This window comes from Accipiter gentilis, chromosome 9, assembly GCF_929443795.1.
Source record: "Accipiter gentilis chromosome 9, bAccGen1.1, whole genome shotgun sequence".
In the NCBI taxonomy this organism is placed as follows: Eukaryota; Metazoa; Chordata; class Aves; order Accipitriformes; family Accipitridae; genus Astur; species Astur gentilis.
The window spans coordinates 6,983,734-7,004,258 of NC_064888.1; the positions used below are offsets into that span (position 1 = coordinate 6,983,734).

The following is a 20,525-nucleotide window of genomic DNA, read 5'->3' on the forward strand; positions in this document are numbered from 1 at the left end:
TTATTGAAAGGGCGTAATGCTCATCTCACAGGGCACCTCCAGAGAGCCTTTGGCAGTTAGCTGGGTAGTTGCTGTAAATCCTGTCTCGGTACAATGAAGACCCCAAAGGAGCCGGATCAGATACTGCTCTCCTACCTGCTGCTATGTGCCTCGTGCCAAAACACATGCCATGTGGGGTTACAGGAATTACTTTTTTTTTTTTTTTTTCTCTTTTCGCCCCAGCTCCATTAACAATATGCAAAGTTGAGTGCGTATAAGCCAGTGGTTTTTGCCAGACTGGTCTCTTCTGCACTGTTCATGACTTTAAAATGAGCTGTGTTGTGCAAGCTGTACTTGCCTGATCTTAGATCCACGCACACAGTGATTTGTTAGGTATGAGGCAAGGAAGTGATTATTTTAAAAAGTTAGCTGCTCTCTATCACCATGAAATCCTTTCCAAAGAGGTTTCTTTCTTGTCTCTCGGGTAGTGCATAGGTGGTCTTCTAGATGGATTGTACCAAATATTATTTTTCACATATTCAAGTATCCCCTGCTACTACAGGCAGAGGCTTCCTGATCTCATCTTTGAGTACATGGAGGACCTAAAGCTCTCTTACAACATGTTGACAAAATTGATCCAAAAAGCACCAAGAGAAGCCACTTGGAATGCATCTGTAACCTCCAGTTTGCATGTTTTCAAGGATGTTTTATTTCTGTTGTTTTGCCGTTTCTAAATGTCTCTTTAGTAAGGGTAACTTTAGTAGTAATAGTGTAGTAATAGTAATGATGTGGAATCTTTTTGTTGTGACTTTAAGATTTCCTTTGCATTTGGTTAAGAGCAGGTACTTGAAGTGAAATATTTGATTTTTTTATATGTGTACAGGGTCCCTGCGCCCAGGTGGGGGCTGAGGGGTCTCTGGGAGGAGAGGCCGGGGCTGCCCTGGGCTGGGCACAGCCCCTTCCAACGGCCCCATGGCCAGGCACAGCTGACGTGGTGTTTTAATTTTTGTCCTTGTTTCTCACCATCCAAACATATTTTATATAGCAGTAAATTAAATTAAATTTTTTCAAGTTGGGGCTGTTTTGCCTGTGACAGCGATTAATAAGTGAGCTCCCTGTCCTTATCTCAACCCATGAACTTTTTCATCTTCATTTCTCCCCCATTCTCTCGAGGCAGGGGTGAGAGAGCAGCTGGGTGGGTCTCAGGCAGCTGGCCAAGGTCAACCCACCACAACACGCCGATTTGAGAATACATCGGATAAAACCGTGGTGGGAGTAAGAGTCCGATAAGGTCACTGAAGTTGCTACAGTTGCTGGAGGAATGAAGGCAACCTGTTGTGTGATTCAGGCATTTATGCACTTCTTAAGAGGGCGGACTTGAGCTCAGTGCTGAGCACTGACATTCAGCTCTCAAATAGTGATGACTGCTAGCACTTGCATATCAACCTGATTTTTAGGTACAGCCGTTTCCTCGCTTCCTTGTGCCATATAGCATGCTTTCACATTTATTTGTTCCTTCAGCAATTTACTTGTCAAAAGGAAAGCCAAAAATGAGCTTAGTCCTGAAAATCCACCTGTCAAGCTCCTGTCTGCTGGCTCTGCGATGTTTTGGGGTTGTATTTACCCATGCCAGTTGGATAGCAGGAATGCTCTGGAAAAGCTCACCAATGTCTTTACCTTTTGACTGACGGAACAGGGTAAATTTCAGAAAGCTTTTAACCTTCCCCATCTTTCTGAAGAATGCTAATAAAGGGGTTTGAGATCACCCAAGAGGTAGTAATCTTGATTTTAAAAGCCTTAAAAAAAGCTATAGAACTAGAGAACAAAAGCACTTTAACACATTTTGTATTTATGCTTTTCATAGCCAAGCCAGATAAAGCTGTGTCAATTTAGAGGGAAACAAAACATTTACAAAGGATGCAAGGACCATTTTAAACAGTTCTGTCTCTGTGATGAGTGGCAGCCAGTGTCATTGCGGGAGCTCATCTTCCGGGCAGCTCTGCAGCACAATGGTGTGCTATATGAAACGTGTTTGCTACCTCTAGCTACACCAGCCCAGATATTATCGCTTAAGTGCTGTATAGTTATATCTATTCCATCTGGCCTGATAGCAGTCGGAGTAGCATGGAAAGCACATACAGCTTTGAGCACCAGGATCATTCGTCTGGTATGAGTATCTCTTGATGGTGCACGATGCAATCACTGTGCTGCATAGATTCGCTTGTTACATCTCCTTACTGGTATTCCCGGCAAATTATCAGGAAATAAAGACAAAATAAGAGTTAGTAAAAGTTTCCACCTTACAGATCTTGTTCGCTGATGGTGAGGAAACGATGATTAATGGCCATCTACTGAAGGCTTAATGACCTTGCACAGATAATGCTTTTTTAAATGGCAGTGGCGTATCATGGTAAACAAATCTTCACTCTGCTGCAAGCCCCGACTAGATGGTGATTATTGTTTTTAAGTCATGGTGAAGTATGGATTTTACACAAAGACCTGCACGTTTTTGAAATTAAGGGTGTTTTTCTCCAACATTAGCTTAAGCCACAGGCTTAAGAAGTCATGCCAATATTTTGATAAATGCCTACTAATAGCTGCTGAAGTGTCCCAGATGCTGAGGCAGTGCCCAAGCCTAATGAGTGGGCAAATGTACAGGCGGTAATTAGCTACCACCTTGCTGACCCCTTCCTAGAAGGAGCGCATGAAAGCATTATAAGGGTCCTCAAAACTACTCCCCTCTGAATATGGGTACTGCCTTTTGAACAGGAGCATGGTTTCTGCAAAGGAGTAGGTCGGGAGAGGCCAGAATGGGGCTACGCAGGGTTGTCAGGCACAGGGCGGGTGAAATAACATAGCTCCCGGGGCTGCCTAATTGGTGCCAGGACTACCGGAGAATGCTAGGGCAGCGTTGTGTTCTACACTGGGTCTGTACATCAGGTCCTTTGTGGAGCATTGCTGGAATGCCACTCAATCCTTCTTTTTTTTTTTTTTTTTTTTTTTTAAATAAAAAAGATTAAATCACTCCAAAAATATATGTGCTCAATCAGTGAGGATGCAGAATATCTCTAAGAAGAGGGAGGACATTCTTGTTGTGTAAGTTTGTGTGTTGCTGCGGGTTTTTTTTCTTTTATATTTGTCAACAAGAATTTGGCAGTAGAGGTTTCTCGGAATTAAACTGTTCTTACCTGTTCAGCTTGCTGCAGACTTGAAAAGTCCATTTATATTTTTCTTCCTTTTTTTCTTTTTTCCTTTTTTTTGGAGCAGTTTAGTGCCAACACAGGAGAAAGAAATTGCTGGAAAAGCAAAACTGCATGCAGCAAAGTTAAATGAACCATTTAAAGTAATAGCAGTATCTGCTCTCTGGGATCTAATGTTTTAAATGTCAGAGTAGAAGAAATTTGCTGGACCAATATGCAACTTTATTTAAAGGACAAGGTTAATGTTTCTTTGCATGCATATTTACTTTATTTCCCTCTGCTTGTTTTCTTTTTCCTATTAGGCTGATGATAAAGACACTGGGAATTACAGTGCCATGCAGTACAGACTCATCATTCCTCCAATCAAGGATGGTAAAGAAGGTTTTGTGATTGAAGCTTACACAGGGCTAATAAAAACTGCTATGCTGTTCAAAAATATGAGAAGATCCTATTTCAAGTTTCAGGTCATTGCAACTGACAATTATGGAAAAGGACTGAGCAGCAAAGCAGAAGTACTTGTAAGTATGAGCCAGGCATTATCTTTATGGAATAATTCCTGAGGAAATTCAAACACTACATAAAGTTTAAGTCCAGGCAGACCTATAGGAAGGCCATAAACTGTGTGTACTTAATCTTTTAAAGTCACTGAAATAAAGCTTTTTTCTTTTTTTTTTTTTCCCAAGCCAACATGTGTTCATGTTTCATGGCAGAGATATTGGTCTCAGTTATCGGAATAGACGTGATGTTCTGTATTTTATTTATTCAATGAGCCATTTTTAATGGTTCAATTTAGATTCTAATTGTTTGCATTAAACATGGACCTAAGTTATGTTCTGGGTGTTCTGGACCCAGATGGCAGCAAAAAAAGGTGCTGGTTTTATGCATTAAAAGTACAAAGCAGGTCACATCTGCATGAAGAATTTACAGATTGTCTCCACCTATTCTCTAACCCAGCAAAGTGCAGCCAGCTCCCATATCAAAGCTGTGAAGCAGGGCTAGCATGGCGTTAATAAACCCCAGTTAATAAGCCAAGCTGAAAGCTTGCTAACTTGAGCTGTACTTTGTGTTAACATGATTACGTAGCTTCTGGGTCAGAGTTAGATCTGGTGTATCTTGCAGTGCAGACAAATACCTGAGCAAACAGTCTTTGAAAGCTAGAAGTCAGTTCACTTACTGGGGAAAGCCAAGGTTGCCATGTTTTAGTTGCTCATGTCTGGAAGGGAGATACAAGGAATAATTTTCGGCTGAGACTGTACTTTAAGTTTTCAGGGAAGCAACGTTTCAAAACTGGCACCGGCTTTAGGCCATGAGCTCGTGGTGGTGTGCTGAGTAAAGGACATTGACTTAGTCCAGTCACAGAAACCATCAAAGCTAAATTTCTTTAAAGCCTATATAACTTGATGGATTAGATTAATATTAGCATAATGTCGTAGGGATGAAGTGCATTATCTGGTTCATGGGAACACTGTCAAATGATACAGATGATAGCCGTAATACTTGGTATATTGAGTTATGCAGGAATTCAGCAAATAAACATAATGTATGATGTCCTCATGCTTGACCTCCCAAAATGATAGGGCATTCTCATGCTATTTATGCAGTAATAGTATATTAAAATATACCCAGAAGGTATCGACATTAAAATTAGAAAGTGAAGTATGTCTCATTAATATATAGAGGCATCTCTAGGTTGTCTGAGTGATGAGCAGTACACTCGGCGTTTTTGAGCAAGGCGTGAAAGCTTAGACTACATGTAGATACAATTACAGTCTGACACCACCCCACCATGAAAGTTTGGGTTTGCACTGAGCATGATCCATACATGAAGATCCTTTCTAACTAGACTGAGCTGTTCCTGGGCTTCATGATTTGAACAGAATTTGTCCTGCTATCACCGTGGTGTCAGGTGCTCAGACTGGGGGGTGTTACTCCTTTCAATACAAGCTCAAGCAGTACACATAGATAAGGGAAATGACTTCAATTACTCCAGTGCAAAAGACTAAGATGGTGGGGAGGAAGATAGGATTGCACTGAGAGGAGGTCTAGAGAGAAGAGGTGGGGCAACACCAGAGGGACAGTACCGGGAAGAACCCAAGCAGAGCAAGGTATCCTCTAGAATTGGGGCCAGGATGCTTCCTCAGAGCCCTGGCACAGCTCTGTGAGCAGCATAAGCTGTCAAATCCACTGGTAAAATGTCTTCACGCTGTAGGGGACGGCCCGTGTGAAGGATACCAGTCTGCTCCTGCTGGCTGGGACTGGCAGGGTGGCTCAGGTTAGACATCTGTGGATCTATAGTTTGGTTCCATGTGGTAGAATTTCCCTTTTTAGCCTTTGTGAGACAAAAGAAAGAAATAAGAAATTACATTTTAAAGTAAGTTTGCTGCAAGTAGGCACGTAAGGGTACTAAGTAAGTGTGGATAGTAAATATTCACTATGACATAATCTTTACTCACATGTTTGTCGGGGTTTGGGTGGGGCCCAAGGCCCCTTCCTTATTCAGCTCTCAGCATAAGCTGCTCCCAAGGAATCCATTGGTGCTATATAATGATCAAGACTGTTTGTAGGCTCTGCCTTGCTCGATCTAAAAATTGGAAAGTGCCTAGTGAATGAAGCACGGGATCAAGGGGCTATCACTTACAGGCTAGTGGTTATCAACAATTATATGCTTTCCCTGCCTCTCCTGCAAACTCCCAGTTTGCTGTGCTACTTATTTAATTTAACCTGGAACTTTCCTAGTTCTCTGCAACGTATTCTTCAGATACTTATGGGCGTGAGACACCTGAACATGCTGACTTCCAGCCCTATAATTGAGGCTGGTGCCTGCTACTTAGCATCACAGGATCTGGCTGTATTTTTGCTCAGTAGACTGGAAGTAGCAAAAGCTTTCTAAGGAACGGTGGGTCGAATGATCCCTGGTAACTGTGCCCCAAAAAGCTTCCAGAGAGCGGTGACAGTGGTGCCTCAGGAAGAGCCTTTGCTTTCGCACACCTTCCACTTCTGTTCCCAGCATGTTTCTGTCTGTCCTGGAGTGGAAGGGAACAGTTTCTCCCTACAGCTTTTGTTACAATGTAGTTAAATTGGACTTAGTTCCTCAACTTAATGCTATTTTTAATAATTGAAAGATGAAAGCCCTTAAAACTGTGGATAGCAAGCAAGTTAATGTTGCTATGGAAACCTTAACTTTTTTCTTGATTTTTGTTCAACACTCGTGCTTTACTCTAGCTTGTCATGAATGTGTATTTATTCATATTTTTGAATATGAGCAAGTAGTCATAACTGTGATTCCTCAAATATCAAAGGAACTGTTGCCTTTTTTTTAAGTGTTGCATTTATGCAGTACTGGGTACATTGGTGCACAGTGTTTGCTTGAATTGGCTAATGTAGTTAATTCTATTAAACTGTTCATTGCTTTAGAGTTCCTTTCAATGATCTTAGTCTAAATTTTATTTTGAGTTCATTATAATTCTGTTTTTCTTACACAGAAGTCTGTAATGCTGATCAGTGCATCTGATGACATTTCAAGAACATTTAAATATTTAAAGTTGAATTAAGCTTCAAAGCTGGTGAATCAGTGTTTGATGTGAAAGTATATTATGGCTTGTCTGCTGAAGCGCTTACAGGGCTCAGGCTTCTCTTTTGAAAATCAGGGGTTGTTTTTTTCTTTTAGAATTGAATCAGCCAAGTCTGATTTTTAAATTTATCAGGTTTAACATTGTCCTACTTTTCCAAATTTACCTCCAGAATCCTCTATAGGGAGTATAGGTTTGGAGTATAATGTTTGCTGTCATGCCTAGATGGACATGAGCCAAGTTTCAAGAAATGTTTTTTCTCCACCGGTATGGGAAGTAACCGTTCCTTTCACAACCTAAGGGGAACTTGGCTGTGCTAGTGAAGAGAGAGCGATTACAAAATGAAAAAATACTTAAAAGGGAACAAAAAGCACGCAGTCATTTTACTGGAAGGCAGCCTTTTCTTGGGATAAAAATCATTTGAGGAGACTAGATCAGGAGATGTGAAGCAGAGTTTACCAACTCTGCTGAATTTGATACGTGTGTAGTCCGTTGTGCACACTGACCCTCCAGCCTGCCGTTGAGAAACAAAAGAGTTACACTGCTTTTATAGTGGAAAATGCTAATGTGAGAGATTTGTTCTTGGGTGGAATCCTAGATTTATTTATTTATTTAAAACAAAGCCCACAAGTCTTGAGTCTGTTAGAGGCATTGTTTTCTGGCCTTTCAAGCAAAAGTTCAATTGTAAAATGTACATGGTTATGTACAGTTTTATGCTATATAGAGGGAGAAGCTAAAAGAACTTGGAGATTGAAATGAAAACTTTCACTGATAACTTCAAAGTAAATGAACAATTTTCTTCATCAATTTCTGACAAAGAATCATTGATCAAGTTAAATTAGTCTTGTATTTGCATTTACGTTGGTGCAAATTGCGTATCTCCAGGATTGGATTTTCCTGTCAAGTCATCAAAAATACCAAAATGCTGATAAGTAATTTTGAATGTAGCACGTGGGAGAGCCGTGATTCTGTAAGTAAAGTCTAAACTGTGAAGAACAGGTTTTGTAGTCCCCACCTTAAAAATCTGTAATTCCGATGCAGTCCTGCAATTATAGTTCTAGTTAAATCTTTGCCTAGTGTTTATGGGTTTTGGCTGCCAAGCAAAGAAAGATTTCCCAGCTCTCTTATTCAGAATTAAAATGAGAAATCCGTACATCAGGGCATGACTGTGAAGGCAGGAAAGTAATTATTCCATTCTTTTTGTATGGGGAGGATGTTATGCATGGGAGTGCCATTTGAATTTCACTCTTTTGTTTCCAGGTCTCTGTGGTCAATCAGTTGGATATGCAAGTCATCGTCTCTAATGTTCCTCCCACCCTTGTGGAACAAAACAAAGATCAACTCATAGGGTAATAAATTTATTTACTCTACAAATTTCAGACAATTCGCTGGTTTTGTGTTTAGATTCAGTAAGGAGTGCTCCCTTTATGCCATGATCTCCTTTCCTTGCCAAAGGACTTGACAATGAGCAAGCGGGTATTTTGATGGGGAGCACAACTGGCTGAGCGACAGCACTGCCTCCCCCACACACACACATTTTGCCCCTCCTCTGGAGAAGGCCGAGGTACAGCACTTCTTTGCTTGCACATTTGTCCACTTTGCAGGCTGCAACTTGGTTCAGAGCTGCCCCTAATACAGACTATAGTGGAGCCTCCAAATTCTGAGCACAGAAACTGCATCTGTCAAAATCTAGCACATAAAATAAAGCACATCTCCAAAAGGTTGGGGCAGTGTGTCTCAGTGAGCTGTATTGCTTCACTATGATTTTATTTGGGAGACATAGCTGTGAGGGAAAGCAGAATTTAGAAAATTTATACTGGTACAATTAATACCACAAACATCTTTACATAAAATTTTAATAGCAAAGAATTGGTAACAGGGTGTCATTATTCAGGCCTAGCAGGTATACAATGTTGTGATGGGGGGACAGGTAACAGGAAACATTAATGCTTTGCAATAAAACAGAAGTATTTTATCATGCAGGAAGTCAGCTAAAATCCTTTTGGTCAAATATGTTTTAATACCACTCATACGCCACAACATCATTAGCTTCCAGGAGTCAGGTTTTCACTTCTAGTTTGTTTTTGTAAGACGAGGACAATTTTCTATACTTTGTGTCATTAGGCATATAACCGTGAATGAGACAATATATGGAACAGAAATTACTGTAGGAAATAGTTTAAAAACAATCTTCGTACTCTTCTGTCATTTTAATCAGTGATGAATGGCATTTCTCAGATTTCAGCAGGTCTGTTCCATCCTGGCTGTTGTCATACCTTTACTTCTCCATGGAAATTAAAATACTTTAGGCTTTATGATATAATCACTCACTGAAAAAGAAGTGTGTTGTATCTAAATGGCTCGTGTCTTCACTGGGCTAAGAAAGAATAGCAACAGGTTTGTTTCTGGAGATTTAGGACATGTTCCCCTTTTCTCTCTCTGTTTTGAGCCAGGTGTAAGTTAGCTTTGATAGATTCTAATGTCAGAAACACTAATGAAGTTGTTCAGGCAATAGTCTGTATTCACAGGGACTCCATTGCCTAGAGCTAAGAATAATAAAGGAGTCTGCTTGCTTAACAGTTAACATCTAGCTTTCCAAAAGCGTCAGGTGTTGGTGTTGGCTGGAGGGACGAAGAACAATGTATCTTTCAGTGACAGTAATAGGAGAAGTTTGCTTCTGCTTTGCTAAGCCCTCAAGTTCACCTTAGCATGCTGCACTCTACAAATTTTTTCTTCACGCAGTAATTTGTAGCTTTCCTGGGCTTCTGTTTCCTTGAGTGGAGAAGATGAACACGTGTTCTGTACCATGTGTTTCTACATGACATAGGATAGATCTCATGCGAAATTGGACTTAGGCTGTGTTTGAGATCCTCCCACTTTTGGACTGTCCTTGAGCCAAAGGAGCCACCAGCAAAATACAGACAGCTCTTACAGAAGGTGGTTTGAAAACAGGGTGGAACAAGGCTGGCTTGAATGAAGAGTGTCAACTGCATGACACACGTGTCGTGGGACTGAGAGCGGGAATGCTGCAACAGGTGGCCTGGCAAGAACAGCAAGAGCAGATAGTATCTCGCCCTTTCACCATCCCTGCAAAAATCTCCTTTTGCAAACACTGGAGCAGCTTGTTTCCAGCTCCCAGCAGGTCTCAGCACTGTTTGCTGAGTGCCTCAACAATAAATCGTGCCGTAGTCATACCCTCACTCCTCTCCTCCAGGGCCCGGAGGAAGAGCTGGCATATCCTGCCACAGTCTTGGAAAACAGCCCAGAGCCACATTCCTCAGTGTCCCTGCTCCAAAAAAACTCTTCTCTGCCAGGTTGGAGTCTTTTAAAACTTGTTTCATGCTGGTTTGGCCCTTGTGCATAGAAGTCTCTGACAGATGTGTAAATATTTCACAGTGAATGAAGCTTTTGAATGAGTACAAAAATAAAAAAACACGGGCAGGTTTTGAATTCTCAAAATTAGCTTGGGAGTCTTTACCTTCACAAACACCATGAGGCCAGTAAGTGAGTGTAGTGTAACATTTTCACTTCTAAGGAGAAGCGTTTAAGGACAACTTTTGCCAGAAGAGATTGCATAGCTTGTTTTAAAATAGTTGCATTCTTTACTGAAAATAGTTGCAGCGCGCAAAAGTCTCAGAATTTTGCAAATCTGTACTTATCTGTTTCACATAGAAATTTATTTATTTCAATGCTAGCTTCAAATTTCTTGGATTTTCTTCTTAAAGTTTAAAAGATTGTGCTTTCCCTGTTTCTATAAAGGCTTTAATAGTTCATGCAGGACATAAAACCAAAATAATAGGAATTTGTGATTTTTCATGCATGCGCTATACAGAAGATCAAACCACAGGCAAAGGGAGACCAAATAATTTGGAGACCTTCTCAGGCTAAAGTACTTTTGCCTGAAGAGGTTTCTGAGCCATTTCAAATAATGCACTAATTTATAAAATTAGAACACTTTATATAATTCATTTACAGATAAAAAGACTATATAATTAGCTAAATTAGTCACTACAAAGGTTATTCAGCTCGTTGTCCTCTCATTTTGGCACTGGAGTGATAGTAAATATTAATCTCTGAAAATACAACATTTAACCACCAGTTACAGTACTTGGTGATGGGAAATGTTAGGGAAGTGGGTAGTTAGGTCATTTTTGAAATTATAGTGATTTTTCACAATAAAATAAATAGTGATTTATACAACTGTGGAGAGCAAGTTATAACAGATTTTCCCCAGTTGCCTGTAATTTTCACTAGAGAGTGGATACAAGGAATTAAGAAATACATAATTCAGTTCTTCCACACTGGAAAGGCTTACTCAGCATAGCCCTGAGATGTATGTTGATTAATGGTCCAAATAAAGGAAGCACACCATAGGAGAAAAGATTTAAAATATCACTATCTATTTGGCTTAGGAGTTTGGGCTTTTTTGAGGGATACAATGGGTATGTCTTCAGCTGACATTTCTGATAGTGTCGTGATCCTTTGCAGTCATTCAGTAAGCACCTCGGTTTTCCTCCAACTGCTTTAATTTCATCAACAAGCTTTTCATATCCTCTGGACTGCACATCAATGTCAGATTTGCCATTTCTCTCACCCACTTCAATTATGTCTGTTCAGATAGGTCCATTTATGTCTGCTACAGAAGATGACAGAGAAAATGGAGTGAGGCTTAGTGGAAAATTCAGTCATGTTCCTCTCCTTCAGAAAACTCAGTGAAGGCAGACAACACAGCGTTCTTTAAATATGGCAGTGTTTGTGAGTGCTTACTTGTTGGGCAAGGAACAGCATTTCAACTAGAATAAAATAGCCAGCTGCATGTTCAGAGCATTTAGTTCTTTGGTTTTCACGTGACTGCAATTTAAATCTCTAGCTAAACTCAGATACGCCACATTACCAAGAGAGACCTGGGTTTCTGACGTCCTATAGGTAATAGAAATGGCTTGTGAATTCAATTCCTCTGTACCCACTTCTATAGATGGCAAAACAGTTTCTCTGAAATGGAATAATCGAGTTGCTCACAAAGAGTGCTTTGATGAAATACTCCATAGACATTCCTCTTGAAAAGGCTGGGTTTGCCCTACAGCCTACAAACACTGCAAAATGGGGATAATATTGCTTAGGGAACTTTTTTTCCTGAACTAGAGCTAGCCAAAACCATTTGGGCATCATTTTCAACGTTAACGTTTTTTGCATTGTGTGTGCCTTCTGAGCTGATGACGTGGCTGAAGAAAACACATTTAGCTACACCTGGACTGCTCTGGAGTTAAAGAACAGTATGAAGATTGTCTCCTCGCTTTCCAAAATCATATGAGGTGTCCCGTGTTGTTCTTTATCCCTTGTAGTGAAAAGTGAGCCTGGAAAAACTGGAGTTTCTTTTCCATCTATATGAAAAAAATCTCCTAGTGGTGGTCTAGGAATCTTTCACTGGAAGAAAGGATCTGGTGGAATCACCTCATACTGCTAATAAATGTGCATAGATACAAAAATAGATAATTGCTTTATTATTTCATAATAAACTATGTAGTAACTATAAATAATTAAACACTGAAAATTTAACTTCCCCCATCAAGAAGTTTCTGTAGTCTCCCGTATTTTCAGGGTGGTCTTGGTGTTGATTCCCTTTTTTTATATTTTGGCTTCATAACAGGTAAGTCACAGTGCCTGTATTGGTGCCAAGGTACAGGTCCCAAAATACTTGTACTAGTTGCATATTGTGGGCTTTTGAGCCTGCCTTCTCGCTGCATCACTCTAGTATTTTTCACTCTCCTGGGCTGAGGAATTCAGGTGCGTGTGGCCTCCTGGCCAGACCTGCCTCTGGAAGTGGAATCCAAGTGCAGATGTTCTTGGGGAGCAACTTTAGCTGTCTTCTCGATGTTCATGTGTATCGTGTGTATCTTAGTAGAGGTTAGTGCCTACTTTTCATGACAAAATTACTGGAAATAGCACATGTGATAATTCCAGCAAACTTTTCTTCATGTGTATTGTGGCCTGCCTGTTAAAGGCTGCAATCTTTTAATAGCTTAATGCTTGTAAAAGAATGGGGCAGTTCCATAGCTAAAGAAAATCCACACTCAAACTTGTAATGCAATGTAGAAGTGACCAGGAAGTTTTTGACTAGAAAATCCCAATGTAAAATCAAGTGTTGATCCTCAGAGATATACTGAGTGAGTGTTTTGGAATATGAGCTTTCAGCCTGCTAACTTAATAGTTTGCATATATAAAGTTGACTGCCATCATTTCTCAAAGGGGTGTCTGCTCTGCTTTGCTGCATAGAAACTGTGGTTCACTTAAAAGAAATATCATAATGTATACTATATCGATATATATATACACCACGTGAACATTGTACATCATATACAATTTTATGTGTAATCATAGTATATGAGATAATATATTTTATATTATAGGAGCTAGAATGCACAGTCCTCTCTTTAGGGAAATGTTTCAGAATATGGATGATTTCCCTTCCGTTGTGTTTTGCTGTTGACAATAGAGCAAATGGTGTTTTCTAATCTCAGTTGCAGAAGCCAGGCGCTGGCATTTAAAAGGGACAGCTGACATGAGTGCTTTACGTGGCACCTGTGTATACCGTTGTATTTTATTTCTTTGTTCTTTGTCGGTATGTTCGGTAATTGGGAGGATGAGTGAATGCTTCTGAAATGTAGCATATTTATCAAGATGTGGCTGTGTATAATGAAATCAGATGTTACAAGGCATCACTGGGATTCCAGCATTCTTGGTACCTTTAGTAAAGCCAGACGCAACTACCCCTTGGATGGGCCGCCTTAGAGGTGCTTGTTTGGAAATGTAGTGCCTCCGAAAGCACTCTTGACTGTATTAAAATATCCAACCTTAGTGCACCAGTGTTTTTTCTTCTCCTCAGTCCATGAATTGGTAGAAAATGAGTATGTCTCTCCTGCTGGATATAGTTGCAGTATATAAATCACTCAGAGTCATTAGTTTTCCCATAGGAGAAGTACCATTCCGTTGCTTGCTTTATGATTTTTGCCACGTAATTGCTGAATTAAGCCTAATGACAGGTGGCTGGACTTTTTGCATATTGGTGGCAGTGAATTTGCCATTAAACACTCTTCATAGCTAGCACTGAATTTCTCCCCATCACTAAAAGTTCTTTAGTTACAGTTACTGCTATAGCTGCCTTGTTCTTTGCCTCAGTGCTCGTTCATGCTGTTAATATGGGTTCATTTTGTTCCTGGCCCTTTGGTCCACCTCCCCTCTGCCTTTTTCCCTTTCACTTCTTTGCGCTGTATTGTTTCATTCTAAATTAAATTGCAAAATTAGCAAATAAATAAATAATGAGATTAGAGACACGTTTGCCACCAACTGGCTGCATCATATTTCATATCCACCCTGCATTTGGCTTTTCTTGGAGAATGCATGTCCTGTAGTTCTCGCTGTGTACCTCATTTAACAAAGCCCACTCCATTACTTAGCTGATCTTAGCCTCCCTCCACTGTAATCAGGATGATTAATAAGAGTAGGCTACCTTTATTAAGTTAGGTAACAGAGACCAAAGCTTATTCAACTCCAGTTTTTCCACTTGCGACTTCCACTGCCAGCTGGGAAGCACTGGTTCAGCGATCTCCTTCTCCCCGCCTCCTCTCAATAATACCGAATGTTGTTCTGTTAATGTATTTTCTCTGAAGCGCTATAATGCGGTGCATGGCTTCTCAGATAAAGCTGTAAACTTCTGCTTTATTCTGAAATTGCTTACTGTTGCAGTAAAAACCCTTTTGTGCTGAGATCTGAAGATACGTCTTCTGGGTCAAAGTCAAGATGTCTCTGTGTATTATTCTTCGGGTGAGTGTAGTGTAATGTTCCTTCTGTGACTGGGAAAAATGATAAATAAAAAGTTGGAGTGTGTGTAGGTTTTTTGGAGGACAGGATTATACATGATGAGCACAAAAAGAAGAAAAGAAACTTCAGCAATATATAAGAAAGCAAATTTCCTTTATTGTGAGCAATCCAATATGCTTTTATAGGATTAGGGTAAGTAGGTATAAAGACATTGTCTCTGGGTAGTTTTCTGAATAATTTAGATGATGTTATGTGCAGAGTAAATTGGCTCCGCGGTGCTCCTTCCTGCTAGACACATGCCTTGTGTGGGTATTTTTGGCGCCCAACATGGGGCATGAAAGAAAGAATCTTGGCCAAAAGCCTGTTTTATAAAGAAGGAATAGTCTTAGGCTTGAAATAAGCCCTAGTTCTGGCTTTTTTATTCTGTGTTACAGCACAAAGCAGGCTGACTTAGCTGACTAGTAAGGGTTTCTTGAGTTGTATTGGCAGCTCAAAGCTGCTCGGTACCTCTCCAGAGGCCACAGAAGTAGTATCGCCTTCCCTGTGCTGTATGTGTGTTGCAATAAGGCATCTGGGAGCTGGGGCCCAAGTGCATCAAACCCCTGAAAAGCCATTGCTAACCACACAGGAGGGGCTGGAATTGGTCCTTACTTATTTGTGAAAGTACAGTTGAAAATCCAGCAGTGTAGTTGTCAATTATTAACCTTGCAAAAACTCAACACAGCCAGAATTTGGCTGAAGTTGAGCAAAACTGAGAGTGTACTCGGGTTCAATGAAACACTTGAAAAGTCTGTATTGATGTGTACTGGCAGAGCTGAATGCTCTCATCTGTACATTGTTGCCAAATTTGCTTACATTTTCAAATAGCTAGGATATGAATTTATTGTTGTTACTAAATTATTCTGGGGAGCTAGAATTTTCAGTGGAGGAGCCAAAAGTTATGCAGGATATCTAGTCTTCAACACTTGTAGCTCCAAGTCTTTCATTTCTTAAAATACTTCTATGTGCTCCAGAAACACAGCAGGCTATCAGATTACTAGAGAACTGCAACATCTTTCTCCCACAGAATTTTCTGCTATGAAAAATGTGCAGTAATTAAATTCAGGTACTGGTGAGGATCTAAAATGTTCTGCGGATTGAACTGTTTCTTTTGTTCGTGTGCTGATTCAGAGGATATACATACAACTTAACAATTCAGCTCGAGGGTATAAAACTACTGGAACGTTGCAGTGCTCTTTCCAGCCGTGTCACGCATCTTCTCTGCCAGGGACAACAGAGGGTCATTAAACTTTGCTGCTGACTTACCAATTCTTACACGTTGACTGTTAGTCTAGTTGAGTTGCCATTGCTGCTGGGCTCTCGTGCGGCTGATTCCGTATCTCGTATTTTGACGTGAATTAACTGACTCATATGAACTTTCACATTCGTTTCCAAAGAAGCTTCTAAGTAGTCCTTTGCATCTTTCCCAGTAGCAGGATCTCTCCCGGGCTGGGGCACGCATCTGGCATGCCAGATTCATGCAGCTGTGGGCAGAAAGCAGCAGGATGCTGCGGTGCCTTAATTTATCCCGGTGTTCAGCAGGGTCTTCTCTGCTTGTAACGGAGTGCAGCAGCCTCAGCCCTGCCGTGCAGCACGATGCCTCAGGTGCATGTGTCAGCTCATAGACATAGCGCTGAGTGTGGCCCAGGAATGTGGTGCCTTATCCCAGATTGGGGTTTTGGTCTGCTGAGTTTCAGAAGAGTTCTGTGAAGCAGAATGCCACCAGCCAAGGGACAGCTCAACAAACCGAGTACCTGTATTTTGCTGCCTTTCCGTTTCTTTTGCATCTAAAGATGAAAAAAATAATCTCTGAGTTTTCAGGATATTTAGGGCCACGTTATGTCCTCAATAACAGTGAAAATCCTCTTGTCCTTCATTTCACTGATGTCACTGATGGGAATTTGAAAGGCAATGGTAATGAATATGCACTGGGAGGCATTTTTGTTCATTACATTATGTCTGCAGAGCTAAAGGGAGTTAGAGCAGTAGGGAAGTCCCGTCGCCTGTTAAGTTGCTGCTTCTACTGCCCATTACGCCACTGTTGGGAGAATGGTAATTACCCTTGTTGCATTAACGAGTGGCAGACTAATTTTAAGCTAACTTCTGCTGATAAATACAGTGGAGCTGCAGATGCTGTTGCTACTTAAAGTATGCATTTTAAAAATTGCTCCTTGTGAGTAGTACTACAAGCAGGTGGCCACTTTCAGTAGAGTTTTAAAACACTACAGCGTTTTCAGCATCACAAGTTCAGCTGAATGACTTTTAAAATAACTCTATGGGGAACTGCCCTATTTTTAAGTGCATTCTTTAATTGCTACTTTTCAGTCTTCAGTGCATTTTTATTACATATTTCAACCTAAACATGCAATTTGTGTGTTTCCGATGAAATATTACTGTCATTCCACTATACTTGGTGGTGTTTCTTGCAATGTCAGTTGAAGCCAATGGCTGCAATGTACCTATTTCTCGTAGTCAGAAAGTCATATGCTATTTGTTCTTCAATTTTAATCATGTTTTAGACAAAGATATTCTAAAAGGCAATGAATTCCAGCAGAAGCCATGCCAGGAATTTCTGAGAAAAGGGAATGTTGTTCTCCTAATTCTGCTAAAAGTGACCCTCCTTTATAACCTTGCAGTCTTAGAGGGCATTTCTGTCTTGAGTGAAATAATAGTTCTGTGCAAGGAAACAAAAGCATCCCCCCCCCTGCAGCAACAGAAGATGATTATATACTAATTAGGGAGGTAAAACTTTTACATATTTGGCCTAAACACCATTCTAAAGATGGGTTATGGCTTCTTTTAGTCATTTACATTCATGTAATGTTTGGAGGCTTTTTAATAGTAATCTGCATATCCCAGATTTTTACTGTCAAGTTTTACCTGGGAGAATTATTGTTACTGAGGAGCCTGTGACAGGTTATCACCCTAGCTACCAGTTAAGTGCATGCCAGAAGCAGAGATGAGTAGAGTTTACCATATCTGCAAACTACAGGAGTGCTTGTTTAGGGGATGCTAGTCAACTAGCAATGTGTCAGACAATCTATATTTTTATTTTCCCTGCAAAACTGGCTCTGCACTAAGAGTATATATTCAGTGCTAGGCTAGGACCTGGGTCTGGCAGACTTGGATTTTTCAAAATCTGTTAGAAAAGCTTCTTTTTTAAGGGCGTGCTAAACTTTCCAACAAAGAGCAGAGAAACTGGATGGATGAATGTGAATCAGTGGACTCGAAAAATTATGAGATGGTGATACTGCTTTGACAGCATTACTTTCCTTTGGAAATCTTGTGTCGGGAAAAAAACGTCAGCAAAATGTAACCTCAGCAACTGCTAAAGGTTTTGTTTAAAACAACAAGTGTCTTCTTAAAGTCATTGATATCCTTTTTTATGAGATTTGTCTTCCTCTGCACCCAAGTGCGGCCTTGATATATCAGGCAGTGTGTTCCCTTGCTTTTGCCTCCTAACTCAGCTATTGCTTTTTGATTTGATATTCTGATCACATAAATTAGCCCAGAAAATCTTGTATTTTCCCATAACTCATACTTCTGATGGAGTGTTTAGACTTGCAGCCTCTCTTGGTTATTTCGCCATACTTCTTTGCCTTTGTGTCCAGTATTGATGATCTTTGCTTTTATGCCTTTGTTTATAAAATGCTCTGTGGACTTTAACTGAACCCTTTTCAGTCCCAGTTTGGAAACCTCATCACGCCATTAGCAAGTCTGTGTGCAAAGACGCTCTTCCCATTTTCTCTGAGATGTATTCTGTCCTTGTCCAACAGCTGTGGTTAAAGCTCTTCTGATGGCACTGTCTAAACAGCTTTCCATGTTCCTTCTGGCTCCATCCATTCTTGGCGAGAGTCTGGGTCCCCACCATCTTGGCCGCCAGCCCCAGCTTCAGTCTTGATGGGGGAGTACCAGTTCTCCCTGTTGCATACAGAGTTTGAAGGTCATCCCGCTGAGCTGTAATATTTCTAAACCTCCTTTTTGCATTGGATGCACAGTGCAGCAGACACAGAGAAGCAGTCTGCTACAGGAACTCAGCAAATTTCTTGGACCCCACTAGACTAGCAGACCAGACAAGGAGGAAGGAAAAGAATAAATTTTTTAAAAAACTTTATTGAGGTCTTGTCCTTTCTAAAGCAGCTTGTGAGAGCAGTAGTGAGTTTTGCTTGTAACTTTCCCTAAACTCTCCATATCTGAGGTGTACAGGTGTGCTTGCTATCTGTGCAGAAACTTCTCATGTGCTCAGTGAGGTCCTTTCCCCATCGGTTTGGTGCTTCTGCAGGCATGCTAGAAGCTTTTCAATTTGGCATAGGTGTGTATATTTTTGGCTGGTTTGTTTGGAGGGGCATTCTGCAAACAGCCATTCTCCCTTTGCCTTTTAGAATATTTTAGGAATAACATCATATTTCAGTTCTGCATGGAAAACTGTAGAAAAATATGAGATTTTGAATTTAGAACAAAGGCTTCCAAAAGCACATACAAAGATGTCTGCGGACATTCAGTTGTCAAAAAAAAAAAAGGGGTGTGTGTGTGTAATTTTCAGTATTAAAGTTAAAGAAAATTGGTCACATAACAAGAATTAATAAAATGACCAGTAAATGTCATCATCTGTAATAAATTCTAATTCCCCAGAATTGCATTTATTTCATGTATTGACTCATTGTGATTCATATACATATCCACAGACTGTGCCATTCTGTCCTCTGGCAGCTTGTAATGAATCCTTCTCTTTGGAAAAAGAACAGATTTGTTTTGGTTTATTGTTGTTATGCCCTTGTTATCTCGGGCAGAGCTGCCGCTGAATTCTATCAACCTATCTTTCTTCTGCTGGTAGAACTTTTGCAGCTTATTTTATTGTTTTCCTGTGGTAGAGGTGTCAGCTCGATATTCCGACTTTCTTATGGCTGGTAAAACTCGCTCGTGCCTTTTGGAGTAGCAGGTCTTCTGGCACCTGATAGTTGTGCTATATTGGAGGGCCAGATGAAATATCCCACCGAAAATGGTTGAAGTAGTTGTTTCTGTGGGTGAAAATTTATTGTATGCAGCCTGTGTAAGGCTGGAATTGAAGAGTTTGAAATCCTATAGCTTAATAAAAGGATGACAGGGTTTTTTTGTGAAATATAGATGGTGTTTCCCATGAGCCATTTAAAACTCAACTGGTGTCATAAATACAGAGAGCTAGACTTAAGGGCACTATTTCTGATGACCTCTCCTAACACTGCTAAGCTTTTCCCAAGAGTTCAGCATTTAAGAGGTTATATTGGAGCAGAGATTTTTTTAAAAGTGCTCTGAAGGTTGCCATCCTTCTAAGCCCGTGGTTTCTGTCTACGAGTAACTTTTTTGGGCTGTTGTCAATCTTGATCAGCACAAATAAATCACTGCAGCTTTCTGGCTCCATCTTGTCTTTAGGATTTTGGAACGCTACGTCCAAGATCAGATTCCCGGTGCAACGGTCGTGGTGGAATCCATCGGTGCACGGAGGTTTGGGGATGGGTACTCTGAAGAGGATTACACCAAGTCCGACCTCATGGTCTATGCAATTGACCCACAAACAAACAGAGCTATAATGAGGAATGAACTTTTTAAGTAAGTATATTGTTTGTTGCTCTTCCTATATTTCTATGGACTGTTTTGAAGCCTGTTGGTCTGTCTCTGTTAGCAAGTGGTTCAACACAACAGGAATAGAAAAATCTTTTGAAGCAGTTGGTGCATGCCCTATGTGCAGCTCAGGAGTTTACAGCTTTACCAGGTTCAGTCCATTCCGTTGAGGCGAATGGCTCCTGTACGCGTGATTTAGACGTTGTTGCCAGGAGAGCTTGCAATACGTTTGGTCCACCCTGTGGAGGAGCTTCCAGTTTAAATTCCTCTGAAGGAATTTATGTGTACCAAAACTTCTCTGTGATCTCCAAGCAAGGGCCTT

General features: G+C 40.6%; 1 protein-coding gene across 11 annotated transcripts in view; it reads left to right on the forward strand.

Annotated features, from left to right (window-relative positions):
* The window catches only part of PCDH15 (protocadherin related 15), an 858,619-nt gene that overhangs the window by 804,778 nt on the left and 33,316 nt on the right, over positions 1 to 20,525 (forward strand). For all 11 annotated transcript variants that reach the window (XM_049810552.1, XM_049810540.1, XM_049810547.1 and 8 more), the window contains 3 exons: positions 3,482 to 3,697; positions 8,009 to 8,097; positions 20,015 to 20,191. In XM_049810552.1, coding sequence (XP_049666509.1) covers positions 3,482 to 3,697; positions 8,009 to 8,097; positions 20,015 to 20,191 — 482 coding nt within the window. The remainder of the gene's footprint in view (positions 1 to 3,481; positions 3,698 to 8,008; positions 8,098 to 20,014; positions 20,192 to 20,525) is intronic.